Below are 13,652 nucleotides of genomic sequence, written 5' to 3'. Positions count from 1 at the left end.
GCAGGCTCCCTGCCGAGCAGAGAGCCCAATGCGGGCTCTATAGGAATCACAAATCCTAAGATATTCACTCTCTGGCTTATTACATAAGTGTTTTCTGATCCTTGCCTTAAGGGATTCAGAAACCAATTAAAATTGAGAATAACATTCACCTACATTTGATTAGCTTCACCACTTCCAAATGGTTTGAATGAGTCACCAGAGTTCCATTCACCTGTAAGAAAATGATAATAGCATGTCAGACACATTCCATTAAGAATAGATATATTGACTTTAGGAATTATTATATATAATACAACCCATTATAATATAACGTAGTACAGAGAACGATATTAAAATATGTATATATTTGGTTCAATATTCACTTTTATTGCTATTCTATAAGATATACTCTGCAAGAAAATGAACTTGAATCCAAAACAAGGCCTTGACTTAAACAACATTATAACTTACCATGAAAAATGACAAAAGATACCATGCAACAGGTTTTACAAGTCCTTCACAGTGAAGGGCTCTTGCAAACAAAAAAGACCTCTTTGCAAATTCACTGATTTGTCAAAATCAATTTAAAAGATTAAAAAAACAATATTTCCACAATATGCAATTTACTTGAAGTTTTCCAACCATGACCCAATCTTTACAAAGAAAATTAATTTTCAGTTAGGCTAATTATAGGAAATGTTATCCAAATTCTCCACTAAACAAAATTAAGAAAAAATACCAAACATGGAACCAACGTTATTTTTCTTTTTCAAGTAATACTAGTTTTTCAAGTTTTTTCTTTTTCAAGTAATACTAATTTTTACAAGGTCAAATATATCAGTGTCTAAGGTAGCAGTGAAAGTATACTAATCACGCCGATCAGAGATAATCAATGTTACACACAAAGTTTAATCTCTGAGACACTATTCTAGCATAAACACACCAGATACACAACCACAGACATATACATTATAACTGCCTTTTTTCCTTCAGATAAATACTTCTTTGTTGTATGTGGTTATCTTTCAGTATAGATACACACGCAGACCTAATCTATTCTTTTTAACAGCTGTAGATGAAATGTAATTTCTTTTTCTAGCCCTCCATTTATTTATGCACTTTTGCATTATTTACAAATTTTTAAAAATAATTATTAATTAATTTGAGAGAGAGAGAGTGAGTGAGTGAGTGCAGGGGGTAGGGACAGAGTTAGAGGGAGAGAGAATCTTTTTAAGCAGACTCTCACTGAACCCGGGGCCTAGCTGGGCTTGATCCCATGACCGAGATCACAACTTGAGCCAAAACCAAGAGTCAGAGGCTTAACCAACTGTACTACCCAGACATGCCCACACATTTTTAATATGATAAAGATGAAATGAATTTCCCTGTGCATATATCACTTCACATTTGTACACTTACTTCCTTAGGTAAGTTCCTAAAAGCAAAGTGGCTGGTCAAAGGTTATATACTTTTTAAAAGTATACAATTTGGGGGCACCTGGGTGGCTCAGTCAGTTAAGTGTCTGACTCTTGGTTTCAGCTCAAGCCATGGTCTCAGGGTAATGAGAACCAGCCCTGCAGCAGGCTCCATGCTGGGGGTGGGGCCTGCTCAAGATACTCCTTCTCTCCCTCTCCCTCTGCCCCTCCCCTGCTCTCTCTCTTGAAACAATTTTTTAAAAAATATATATCACTTGACACATATTCACAAATTTATATCCGAATAGATTCTACCCAATTTATACTGACAAGTTTATGAGAGTAGCCATTTTACCATACAAAAACTATGCCAAAGGTATACAATCAATAATGTTTAAAATTTCTGACAACCAAATATATTTTTACATTTTATTTTATTTTATTTTGTTTTTTAGAGAAGGAGAGAGAAAAGGGGAAGAAGAGAAAAGGGAGAGAGAGAATCTTAAGCAGACTCCATGCCATGCAGAGCCCAGAGTGGGGCTCAATCTCACAACCCAGAAATCATGACCTGAGTTGAAATCATGAGTTCGACACTTAACCAACTGAACCACCCAGGCCCCCCTTCACCTGTCAGTTTAATTTCTATTTCTTTGTTATAAGTGTGGTGAGACATATCCTAATTCTTTGCCTTTTTTTTCTATTAGGCTATTTATTTACTCTTCTCTTAGGAATTTAAAAGTGCTCTTTACAAGGTATTCTACTCTATAGTAAGTTTCAAATACTTTTTTCCAGATAGTTGTTTGTAAATACATATTCATTGTGCCTTTTCCTATGTAATGATTCAATTTTTTAAGTATTCAAATTACTCAACCATCTCAAGAGTAATGACTGACCAATCCACTCTTCTCGTACTATTCAGAATTCAAGGCCTGTTTCTAGACTGATAGGCCTATACCTAGGCCTCAACCTGCTTTGAATTAATCCCTACCATGTCATCTCACACAATACCCATATACATAACATTTTTTTAAGCTATTCTTATAAAACTCTGTAAAATTCATTTGGAAGACTCATCAGTTTGACAAATAATGATACATCTCCCCAGTCATATTGAAATACATATTTTTAATTTTTTATTTTTTATACACATATATTTTTTCCCCAGGGGTACATATTAATATATTTTGATGAGATTTTCTTACTAACAGATAAGACTAGAGAGAAATGATCTTTATCACAGTGAGTTACTTTCCTATCTAAGAATACGCATGATTCCATTTATTCATGCCTTTTATTATGCCCTTCAGTAAAAAGTAATATTAATTTTAAAATAAATGAATATTTTTAGTCAACAAATACATACAATGCACTGCTTTTAATAAGAATTCAAGTGAAAAAAATAAAATATGGTTAATATATGCTGTTTTTAAATCTACCATAATAAATTCCATAATAGTCTTTTCCTTACCTTGATGATTCGATCACCTGTCTGTACCCCAGCCCGCATGGCTGCTCCATCTGTAAAAGAAATTAATTACTTAAAACATAATTCATTTGCATGTACTGCTAATTTTCTTTTTTTTAAATTATTATTATTTTTTAATAAACATATATTTTTATCCCCAGGGGTACAGGTCTGTGAATCACCAGGTTTACACACTTCACAGCACTCACCAAAGCACATACCCTCCCCAATGTCCATAATCCCACCCCCTTCTCCCAAACCCCCTCCCCCCAGCAACCCTCAGTTTGTTTTGTGAGATTAAGAGTCACTTATGGTTTGTCTCCCTCCCAATCCCATCTTGTTTCATTGATTCTTCTCCTACCCACTTAAGCCCCCATGTTGCATCACCACTTCCTCATATCAGGGAGATCATATGATAGTTGTCTTTCTCTGCTTGACTTATTTCGCTAAGCATGATACGCTCTAGTTCCATCCGTGTTGTCGCAAATGGCAAAATTTCATTTCTTTTGATGGCTGCATAGTATTCCATTGTGTATATATACCACATCTTCTTGATCCATTCATCTGTTGATGGACATCTAGGTTCTTTCCATAGTTTGGCTATTGTGGACATTGCTGCTATAAACATTAGGGTGCACATGCCCCTTCGTATCACTACGTTTGTAAATACCCAATAGTGCAATTGCTGGGTCATAGGGCAGTTCTACTTTCAACATTTTGAGGAACCTCCATGCTGTTTTCCAGAGTGGCTGCACCAGCTTGCATTCCCACCAACAGTGTAGGAGGGTTCCCCTTTCTCCGCATCCTCGCCAGCATCTATCATTTCCTGACTTGTTGATTTTAGCCATTCTGACTGGTGTGAGGTGATATCTCATTGTGGTTTTGATTTGTATTTCCCTGATGCCGAGTGATATGGAGCACTTTTTCATGTGTCTTGTACTGCTAATTTTCTTGAAAGAGAGGCAGAGTAACCAAATGGTTAAAAACACGTGCCTTTGCCACTCTCTAGTTGTGTGACCATGCATGGATTAATTTTATGGGGTTTTTTTTTCCACTCTAAACCTCAATATCACCTGTAAAATGGGAATAAAAAATACCTACCTCAAATTACAGCACCCAATATAAAGAAAGTACTCAACATATGGTAACAGAACATATTATTATTGTCATTTTGTGAAATGTGGATGCTTTGGAACACATAACCATTTCTTTAATCTGGTCTAACAAATCCTCTTGTGCCATGAAGAAATAAAATTCCACAAACTTCTCTAAGAGAGATGATGTATAAAGCAACAGTTTCTAAAACTGTAATAAGACTATTTCTTTCTAGTGCATACAAAGAAAATCAATTGGGGTGAATTCATGCCTATAACTAGGACACTAAAGACCAATTTAACAAAACAGGCCATATGACCTGCAATCTATATGATTCTTTTATTCTAGGCAATAGACATTAAGCTTTTCTCTTCTTACTCTTTGCTCCCAAGTGACAAGACTATTTTAAAAAACGCCTTGCCTTCTTTGACAGACTGTACGAAGACTGGATTGTCTCCACTGACCGTCAGCCCAAATCCATTGTCATCCTTCTGGATGATCACACAGCGCTGAACAAGACCTGCATAAGAACCGCAGGGTAAAGAGAGAAGAGAAAATGGGAGAGAAAAAGACATAATTACATATTAGTAACGAACTGTAACGACCTACATTCTATCTGGAGAAACACATGGTGGCATGTGAAACCGGTATCACAAACCAGAGTACTAACCCCATAAACAAAACAAATACGAGACTATCGCCAAGAGTCAAATGTATTGGTTTCTCACTGGAGAGGCAGGGTGGAATTGCTCTGAGATTAAAAACAGCTATGGCAAAGTGGAAAAGATGAAGTATTAGAGAGGAGACGGAAGGCCTATTCACATCTCTGCTATTTGTAACATGAAACCTTCCCCACTGCCCTCTGTTCAGGTGCTCTAACTGGTGTTCAAGCCCTAGAAAATCAAACATTTGGGGATGTTAGGCTAGAAGCATCCCATGGTTAAATCCTAGTGAAATCCAATCTCACTCTTAGAAAAAGAGACTATCTAAAGAAGGGAGGTGCATGAAGAGCATGGGAGCTCTTCCAAAAAAGAGAAAGAACAAGTCCAAAGAGAAGAAAGACCTGGGCTCATAGAAAAAATAAACAAAGGACAAAAAAGTAGAAAAGATAAAGAACCCTTGAGCTCAACCAACTCTCTTTCACATACTTACCTGATTCCTACAGGAGATTTTGTTTTCCTTCTAGCAAACAGCAAACAAAAGTAGTCAGGGCAAGGTGAAAGAAAGAAGACCACAACCAAAGGTTTAGGAATGTCCCATCATAGAACCCTGATTAGTACCCAGGGCTGTTTGATCATAGATCAAGATCTGAAGATCCTGAACTCTGTGTTAGCCAGAGATTTAGTACTTTCAGCTTTACAGAATCTAAGTGTTTCACCAAAAATCAATATATAAAACATGTAAAATAATGCAAGTATACTGATGTTCTGAAAATAAAAATTTCTTCAAAATAACAATTTTTACACAAAGAGCATGACCTTTTAAATAAGCCTGATGTACAAAACAAAGGATTACGTTGAAGACCACATATTAATGAATACATGTATTTCTTGCTGTTAATGAAATGTCACAAGTCTGTGAGCCTACTACAAATGAAAGCCTGGAGTAAGGGGATCATAGTACAGAAAACACAAACCATAACCCCACACAAAAAATTAACTTAAAGCAAATCGTTGACCTAAACACAAAGGCTACAACATTTCATAAGAAAATACAGGAGAAAATCATCAAGACATTAGGATAGGTCTTTTAGGATGCAAAATGCAGCAACCATGAAAGAAAAAAAAAACAACAACAACTAGGAAATTGGACTCGAAAGTTTAAATACCTGCTCTTCTAAAAACACGGATAAGAAAATGAAAAGGCAAGGCACAAAATGGGAGAAAATATTCATAATTCAAGTATATGATAAAGGACTTGTATCTAGATTATACTGAAAAGACAACAACTCTATGATTCAATAATGGGAGACTCATTTCAAAAAGAACAAAAGATTTTGAGGCATCTGGCTGGCTTGGTCATTAGAGTGTGTAACTCCTAATCTTGGGGCTGTGAGTTCAAACTGCACGTTGGGCATAAAGATTACTTAAAAAAGAACAAAAGATCTGAGTAAATGCAGTACAAAGAAACATACCTCAATGGCCAAAAAGCATATGCAAAGGTGCTCAACATCTGAAGTCATCAGGAAAAGCAAACTAAAACCACAGTGAGAAACCACTATACACTAACTTGATTGGCTAAAAATAAAAAGACTTATAATACCAAATGTTGACAAAGATGTGGAGCAACTGGAACGCTCATGCATTGCTGGTGGGAGTGTAAAATGGTATAAACATTTTGGAAAACAGTTTAGAAAATTCTTGTAAAGGTAAGTACACATTTACATAGGACCCAGCAATTTCACTCTAAAGAAAAATGAAAACTCGTCTATATAAAGACTGGTTACACACACAGTCATGGTAGTTTTGTTCCTAAGAGCCAAAAACCAGAAATAACTCTAAAGTCTATCAACAGATTATAGATGAACAAACTGCTATATATCGATTATAATAAAATACTACTTAGCAAGGAAAAAGAGGAATAACTCATACATGCAACAAACATGGATGAATCACAAAAACATCATGCTAAGCAAAGCAGATACAAAAGAGAGTCCATACAATATGATTCCAGTGGAGAAGAGGCAAACTAAAGGACAGTAACAAAAAGCAGGGTAGTGCCTACAGACAAGTGGAGAGGAAGGGTGAGAATAACCACAAAGAGACATGAAGGAACCTTCTGGGGTGATGGAAATGTTCTATATCTTAATTAAGGTAAAGGTTATATAAGAGTATATTCCTTTGCCAAAATTCATCCAACTGTACATTTAAAAGGACTACATCTTATTTTATGTAAATTATACCTCAAGAAAGTTGATTTTTCACATCAAAATTTGTTAGCCCTCAACTCTAGAGACTATGACACACCAAACAGTATTTGTTGTTTTTTTTTTTTAACAATTTTATTTATTTGTCTGAGAGAGAGGGAAAGAGAGAAACAGAGCATGAGCAGCAGGAAGGGATAGAGAGAGAGGAGGAAGCAGGCTCCCCGCTGAGCAAGGAGCCAGACATGGGGCTCGATCCCAGGACGCTGGGATCATGACCCGGGCCGAAGGCAGACACTTAACGCACTGAGCCACCCAGGCGCCCCACCAAACAGTATTTGAATTAGCAAATTCACCCACAAATAGTAAATGGTAATGGGGGCAGAGGAAAGATAACCTATCAGAATTCAACCTTTGAGGTAATGCTGCAACCTTCAAGTAATTGGGAAAAACTATAACTAGAATGGGTATGAATACATAAAATCAAGAAGATTTTTTTATTAATTTTTAGTACATAATACAATAAATATAAGAATTAGAGACTCCTGGTTTTGGCTCAGGTCATGATCTTGGGATTGTGAGATCAAGCCCTGTGTCAGGCCCATGTTCTATGGGGATCTGCTCAAGATTCTCTCTCCCTTTCCCTCTGCCTCTTCACCCCGTACGTGCTCTACATTTGTGTATTTCACTTGTATATAATATATATATTAAGTATTTAGCTTAATGCCTGACACAAATAAGGGCTCATAAATGTTAAATATTTTATTATGATTAGGACTACAATGCCCTTGGATTTTCCTGTTCAGGAATACATTACTCATCTATCCATTCCATCAATTAAAACACTTTTATGTTAAACTCCTATCATTAGGGGCGCCTGGGTGGCTCAGTGGGTTAAGCCTCTGCCTTCGGCTCAGGTCATGATCTCAGGGTCCTGGGATTGAGCCCCACATCAGGCTCTCTGCTCAGCAGGGAGCCTGCTTCCCTGCTCTCTCTCTGTCTGCCTCTCTGCCTACTTGTGATCTCTCTCTGTCAAATAAATAAATAAAATCTTAAAAAAAAAAAAAAAACTCCTATCATTAATGCAAATGCTCCTTAAAAGGATCAGTCCTTATTTATGCCTTTGTCTAAACTTTGTTTTAACAAACAAGCAAATTAGTTTTGGATGAGGAAGGAACAAACAAGAAAATATTATGGGCAGGGCTTCTTCTAAGAAGGCAACTTTAGAATACAGGAGATAGCAAGAAGGCCTGAAGAAATAAATCACCTTCTTTTGAAAGCTCTTCCTCAATACCCAGACCAGATTAGGTAATCCCTTAGAGACAGTGCCCTCTATTTATTCCCCTAGTAACATTATCATTCCCAATTGATACCCATTTGTTTTTATCCACTAACTAGATTATATGCTTCAAGAATGTAGGGGCTCCATTATTGTTCACTATCTTATTTTAGGAACTGGCAAGTGTTCAGACACAGAAGGAAATTTTTTTCAGTTGCTCATGAATTAATAAAAATTAGATAAGCTGGTGGGTCTGGAGATGAATGGAAGCTCAGAGAGGAAGGTTACTGGACACAGTCCATTTGAGCAAGTATGCCCAGGATCATAACAAACTGCTAAAAATTGAATAAATGTAGTTGGATTACTTCAGAATTTTGCAAACCTGTTTTCTACAATTCAAAACTGTCCAGCCTGATAACTTTCCCTCTTAATTCTACATCAAAAGGAAATGAGAAACAAAGGATAAGGAGGAACAGAAAAAGAGCTTTGTGCATATCCTATTCATCTTTCTCCTCTCCCCAGCCCCACTATATTGTCCATTTATTATTATTCTAACTCTGCTAATATAAGAACTTGATGTACTTTGACATATAAGATCATATAGAATTGTAAGAACAACTAGACCAATGCAAAAGGAAAACATGCCTTCTGTATACAGCCAATTCAGAATCTATGTAATTCAAATTGATGGTACTATTTTGTCCTAGGAATCTATGCCACCTGCATAAACTTGGATTTGGGGTCATAATTAAGTAAAAACTAAGCTACCATGCCATTCAAAATTCAGAAATCTAGTCTTTCAAATGCTTAGATCTATTATGTTCCTTCCCATTCAAAGCCAATAAAATGATTTTTTTCCCCTGCAGAGAAATGTTCTACCTTTCTGTTATAGACCAGAAACTGTTTTAACCCACCACAGAGGATAAATTCCAACTTTCACATCCCTAACACTGAAATCACTGATACACCAACACTAAAATCACCAAGAACTCAATTATCACATTACTGAAATGCCCTTTTTGAAAAACAAAATCCACTTTTTTGTTTTAGCAAATCTGCATCAAACATCTGTCCACCAGTTATTGAACACTGCAGTCTGTGGGTGTTGTGAGGAAGACAAAACCACTACAGGTCTGTGCCCTCTAATGCCCTCTAAGAACTTAAATCTTGGCAGGAAACGACAACCAAGATGTAGGGAAATGGCTGTATCTAACGAAGGACCAGAGTATAGGACAAATAACAGGCCCCATATGGTTTATGAAAGAAGGGAAAGTTAAAAGCGGAGCCCTAACTCCAAAATAGCCACTTTCACATTTCAGTAATTAAAACCAACCAACCAACATCTTCCACCATTTTTACTTTACCTGGTTTTTACACACACATATAAATATAGTCGATGGTTTGCTGGTTGGTTTTGCTAAATCCCTTATTGTCTGTTAGAATTACCATACAATGTGATTACCCCCGAATAGGAGTTTTTATATGGTCGCAAATCACTTTGATGGGAGCTGCATCCAAGTACAGTGTGTGAAGACAGTGTCTGATAAGTAAGATAATGACGATGCTCAACCTGCCCTGAAACTTGGTCATGGTGCTACTTCTTCATTCTCATCATTCTTAGTGCCAGAGAAGATTGTTTTGTCACAACGCTCTACTTTCTAAGGGCACATGGAGTACAGATAAACAAGTGCACATCTCATGTACTTAACCACAATGTACCAAGATTCTTCTTTTGTGCTACTGCACTCCTAGAAAGCAGTTACAGATCCTATTATCTTTGTATCTCTAGCCCTTCTCATAATGCCTGGCATGTGACAGGTAAATGTATATTTCCTATGTAAACTTGAATTTATTTTGGATATAGGAAATTTTAAATCATACCCAATCACTTTTTCGGAAAAAGTAAAATCATAGCCCTGAAACCATGCAAAGTAGAGAAACACCTTTAGAAGGACACTAATCTTCCCCTACGTAACTTCTAACTGAAACAATCTGATTTCCCACCTCCCCTAAAATAACATCTCTAGTTACAAATACATTTTTTATTTCCTAACTCTTAAGGATTATGCTATTTCTCCTGGAAGCTAATAATAGATCTCATGCTTCACATCATCAGTGAAGTAAAAATGTTCTATAAAATTTATATAAATACTATCCTTTCCTAAATTTTTTCTCTTTATAATAAAGGACATTTCTTTTTCTTGTTTTGACAGTGTGGTATTTGAAACCAACATAAAATGACTATTTCATACTCAAAAGATAATTACCAAGGATGGTATTTGAAAGTGAAAAAAATTAAGCCTTTGTAAGGCTTTGGAGTGGGCAGGGGAAGAAGTCATAAAAAGGTACTCTGAGGGTGCCTGGGTGGCTCAGTGGGTTAAAGCCTCTACCTTCGGCTCAGGTCATGATCCCAGGGTTCTGGGATCAAGCCCTGCATCAGGTTCTCTGCTCAGCAGGGAGCCTGCTCCCCCACCCGCATTGCCCTCCCCCCGCCTGCCTTGTAATCTCTGCCTTTCAAATAAATAAATTAATTACTCTTAAAAAAAAAAAAAAGGTACTCTGAAAAAGAGGAGAAAGTACTCTCAGATTTCACGGTAATACACTCCTGGAAAAAAAGCAATAATAGTACCAAACAGCAAGTTATGGAAAACGGAGTGTTAAAAATGCAAAGCAACATGCTGAACTTTCCATACGGCATTTATTCTAGCGAAAGCACACCAGTCTTTCTTCACCTTTCATTTTATTACATGACCAAACCTCTCTGAGTCTCACTTCTCAAGAATTAGCTTCAGGGAAGGGTGTGGAGAAAGACCATGTGCAACCTCATAAAAACAGCTCATTTTTAAACTGCTGCCAGACATACATGTTTTATGAGAAGACCTCAGATAATCCTTTGATTAAGAAGCTTCTGGATTCTAAAAGCACAATGCTGCCAGCAAGAGGAAGCTTTAACTTCCAAGTGTGCTGATTTCATTCTTTTAGACTATTACCAGCAGTGAGTCTCTTTTCTAAGTTACGTTTTCTTCTATCTTGAAATTTTTCTGAAGAGAAGAAAAATCCAATCACGATGGGCCAACATCATATGTTATCAGTTCTCCTTATTAAAATACTTCATTCTGACATCAATAATCATTCATTCAAAACACATTAAATGAGTGCCTCAACTGTTTCAGGCATTATGCGAGATGCAAAGGCAGATGGAAACACAAATAACTAGATACGAAGCCGGGTGTCAAAGGTTAGACCACAGAGGAGAGGGGCAAACCCAGGAAAGCCCTGTGTTGGAGGCAGTGTTTGAACCGGGCCTTATAGGATGGAGAGTTAAAGGAGGTAAACCATTCAAGACAATGGGAATGGCATGAGCAAAGAAAGAATACCAAGGGAAAATGTGGAGGAGAGGCTGGTACCTTTAGGTAAATGGTAGTAGAAGTAACAGGTGGGTTAAGGCAGAATGATAAACTAGAAACAAATTATAGCATATCTTCATTAACTATTCATACTTTCCTAGTAAGTGCATGACCAAATCCTTACTTTAATCCTATTAATCTAACAGAGAGAGTAGAACGGAGAAAAGGAAGTAAATCAATGTGAAATCGAAGTGAATCAAAGTAAATCGAAGTGAAACAAAATTATGAGTCTCTGCAAACAGTCTTATGATGTGATGGAAAACTAAACAGAACAGCGGCGACAGAACCAAGAGAGTGAGGGATGGAAGATAATGTGATGGTAGAACCCACTGGACCTGGCCAACTCTTGACTCCCAAGAACAAGGGAAAGGGAGCAAAGATGACTTGAAGAAAATGAGACTAGGTGAGTGTCAGAATGGTGGTGCCATGAGAAGAATCAGGATCACGAAGAAGACTGATTTCTAGCCACAGGGAACAAGGATGAATTGCACATTGGTCATTCTAAATTTGAAAGACAGAGTAAAAATATTCAGTAAACAGTTTAAAATACAAGACTGGACACAGGGGAAATGACCAAGGACAGAAACACAGACCATGTGTGCAACTATAAGAAGGGGAAAAGCAATCAAGTAAAGGAAAGACAAAACAGCCGCAAAGAAGAAAGAACCAGATTAATGTACTATTACAGAAACAAACCAAATAAAGGATATCAGCATTGCCAGTTTGTTCAGAGGAAGGTGAGAACTGGAAAAAGTTCAAAGATTTTCAACTAGGATCTTTTGGTTCACCTTCCAGATAGTATGTGTTGGGAAGTCAGACTGCAAGAGGTCAGGAAGCGAGTGACTTAGGAGGACGCAGAAGGTTCATGTTTAGAGTGTTCTCTGCCAGGCTGAAGAAGAAAGCAGAAAGAATAACTTGGGGACTTTAACCTTTATACATCTGAGAAGGCTGAACTTAAAAAAGGTAAGAGTTTTTTAAAAGTCCATTCTACAGGGCACCTGGTGGCACAGTCAGTTGGGCGTCTGTCTGCCTTTGACCTGGGTCATGGCCCTGGGATGGGGCTCCACGTTGAACTTCCTGCTCAACGGGGAGTCTGCTTCTCCCTCTGCCCTCTCATGCTCTCTCTCTCTCTCATACTTGCGCTCTCTCTCTCCCAAATAAATAAGTAAAATCTTAAAAAAAAAAATACACTCTGAATTAACTAACCAGGATAGTTTAAGTACTAACAGTGTGCTTCTGTTACCGACTACTGTTTGGGTCTTCCCCTCCCCCAATTCATACACTGAGTCCTAACCCCTAATATGCAATGGTATTTGGAGATGGGGCTTTGGCAGGTAATTAGAATTAGATGAGGTCCTAAGAGTAGGGCCCTCATGATGGGATCAGTGTCCTTAGAAGAAGACACACCAGAGAGACTGTTCTCCACCTGCGCTTGTACCAAAGGACCGTGAGAGCACAAGGCAAAACCGTGGCCGTCTGCAAGGCAGGAAAGAGCTCTCCCCGGAACCTGCAACCCTGATCTCATACTTCTAGCCTCTAAAAGTGAGAGAAAATACATTTTTGTTATTTAAGCCAAGTCTCTGGTATTTTGTTATAGCAGCCCCAGCAGATTAGATAGTTACAGAAAGATCTGGCTTACTTTCTTCTATATAATCCTGTCAGCTAGAATCTAGAATCTAGAATCATGAAGCCAGGACAGAAGGCAAGAAAAGGCTGCTATCAAACTCCAAATGCCCTCATAAACCCTCTCATATCCCACAAAGTCCACAAAATTTCTCCATCATGATATTCATGAGAAAAATAGAAAATGAAATATAATTGAAACTGTAGCTCAGAAACATAATCTGAACATGGTCAACAGACACCGAAAGGTAGAGGGAGAAATAAGGAGAAATGGAATAATACTGACCTACTGCACCAGGCAGAAACTTAACAAAAGAAGTCAATACAAAACAAACACTTAGTTTTCTTGTAAAATGAGCAAAGTAAATTTATCTCACCAAAAACAGCTCTAAAAATGGCAAAGAGAGTTCAAAATAAATACTTTGTTAAGTGAAGAACTAGCATTTGTCGAAGTATTGAGCTAGTGAATTCTACCCCAAGACAGTATAAAATCTCAAAACTTAGAAGTGGGCTTGTTAAGAGATGC

General features: G+C 37.4%; 1 protein-coding gene across 5 annotated transcripts in view; it reads right to left on the bottom strand.

Moving 5' to 3' along the window:
* ARHGEF12 (Rho guanine nucleotide exchange factor 12) overlaps positions 1–13,652 on the bottom strand; it is a 144,314-nt gene that overhangs the window by 58,328 nt on the left and 72,334 nt on the right. For all 5 annotated transcript variants that reach the window (XM_059183432.1, XM_059183434.1, XM_059183445.1 and 2 more), the window contains 3 exons: positions 4,376–4,474; positions 2,863–2,912; positions 154–211 (listed from right to left, as the gene is read on the bottom strand). In XM_059183432.1, the coding sequence (XP_059039415.1) occupies positions 154–211; positions 2,863–2,912; positions 4,376–4,474 (207 nt within the window). The remainder of the gene's footprint in view (positions 1–153; positions 212–2,862; positions 2,913–4,375; positions 4,475–13,652) is intronic.

Source organism: Mustela lutreola, chromosome 1 (assembly GCF_030435805.1).
Source record: "Mustela lutreola isolate mMusLut2 chromosome 1, mMusLut2.pri, whole genome shotgun sequence".
NCBI lineage: Eukaryota > Metazoa > Chordata > Mammalia > Carnivora > Mustelidae > Mustela > Mustela lutreola.
Note: the sequence above shows the minus strand (reverse complement) of the source record. Positions and strands in the feature narration are given on the sequence as shown.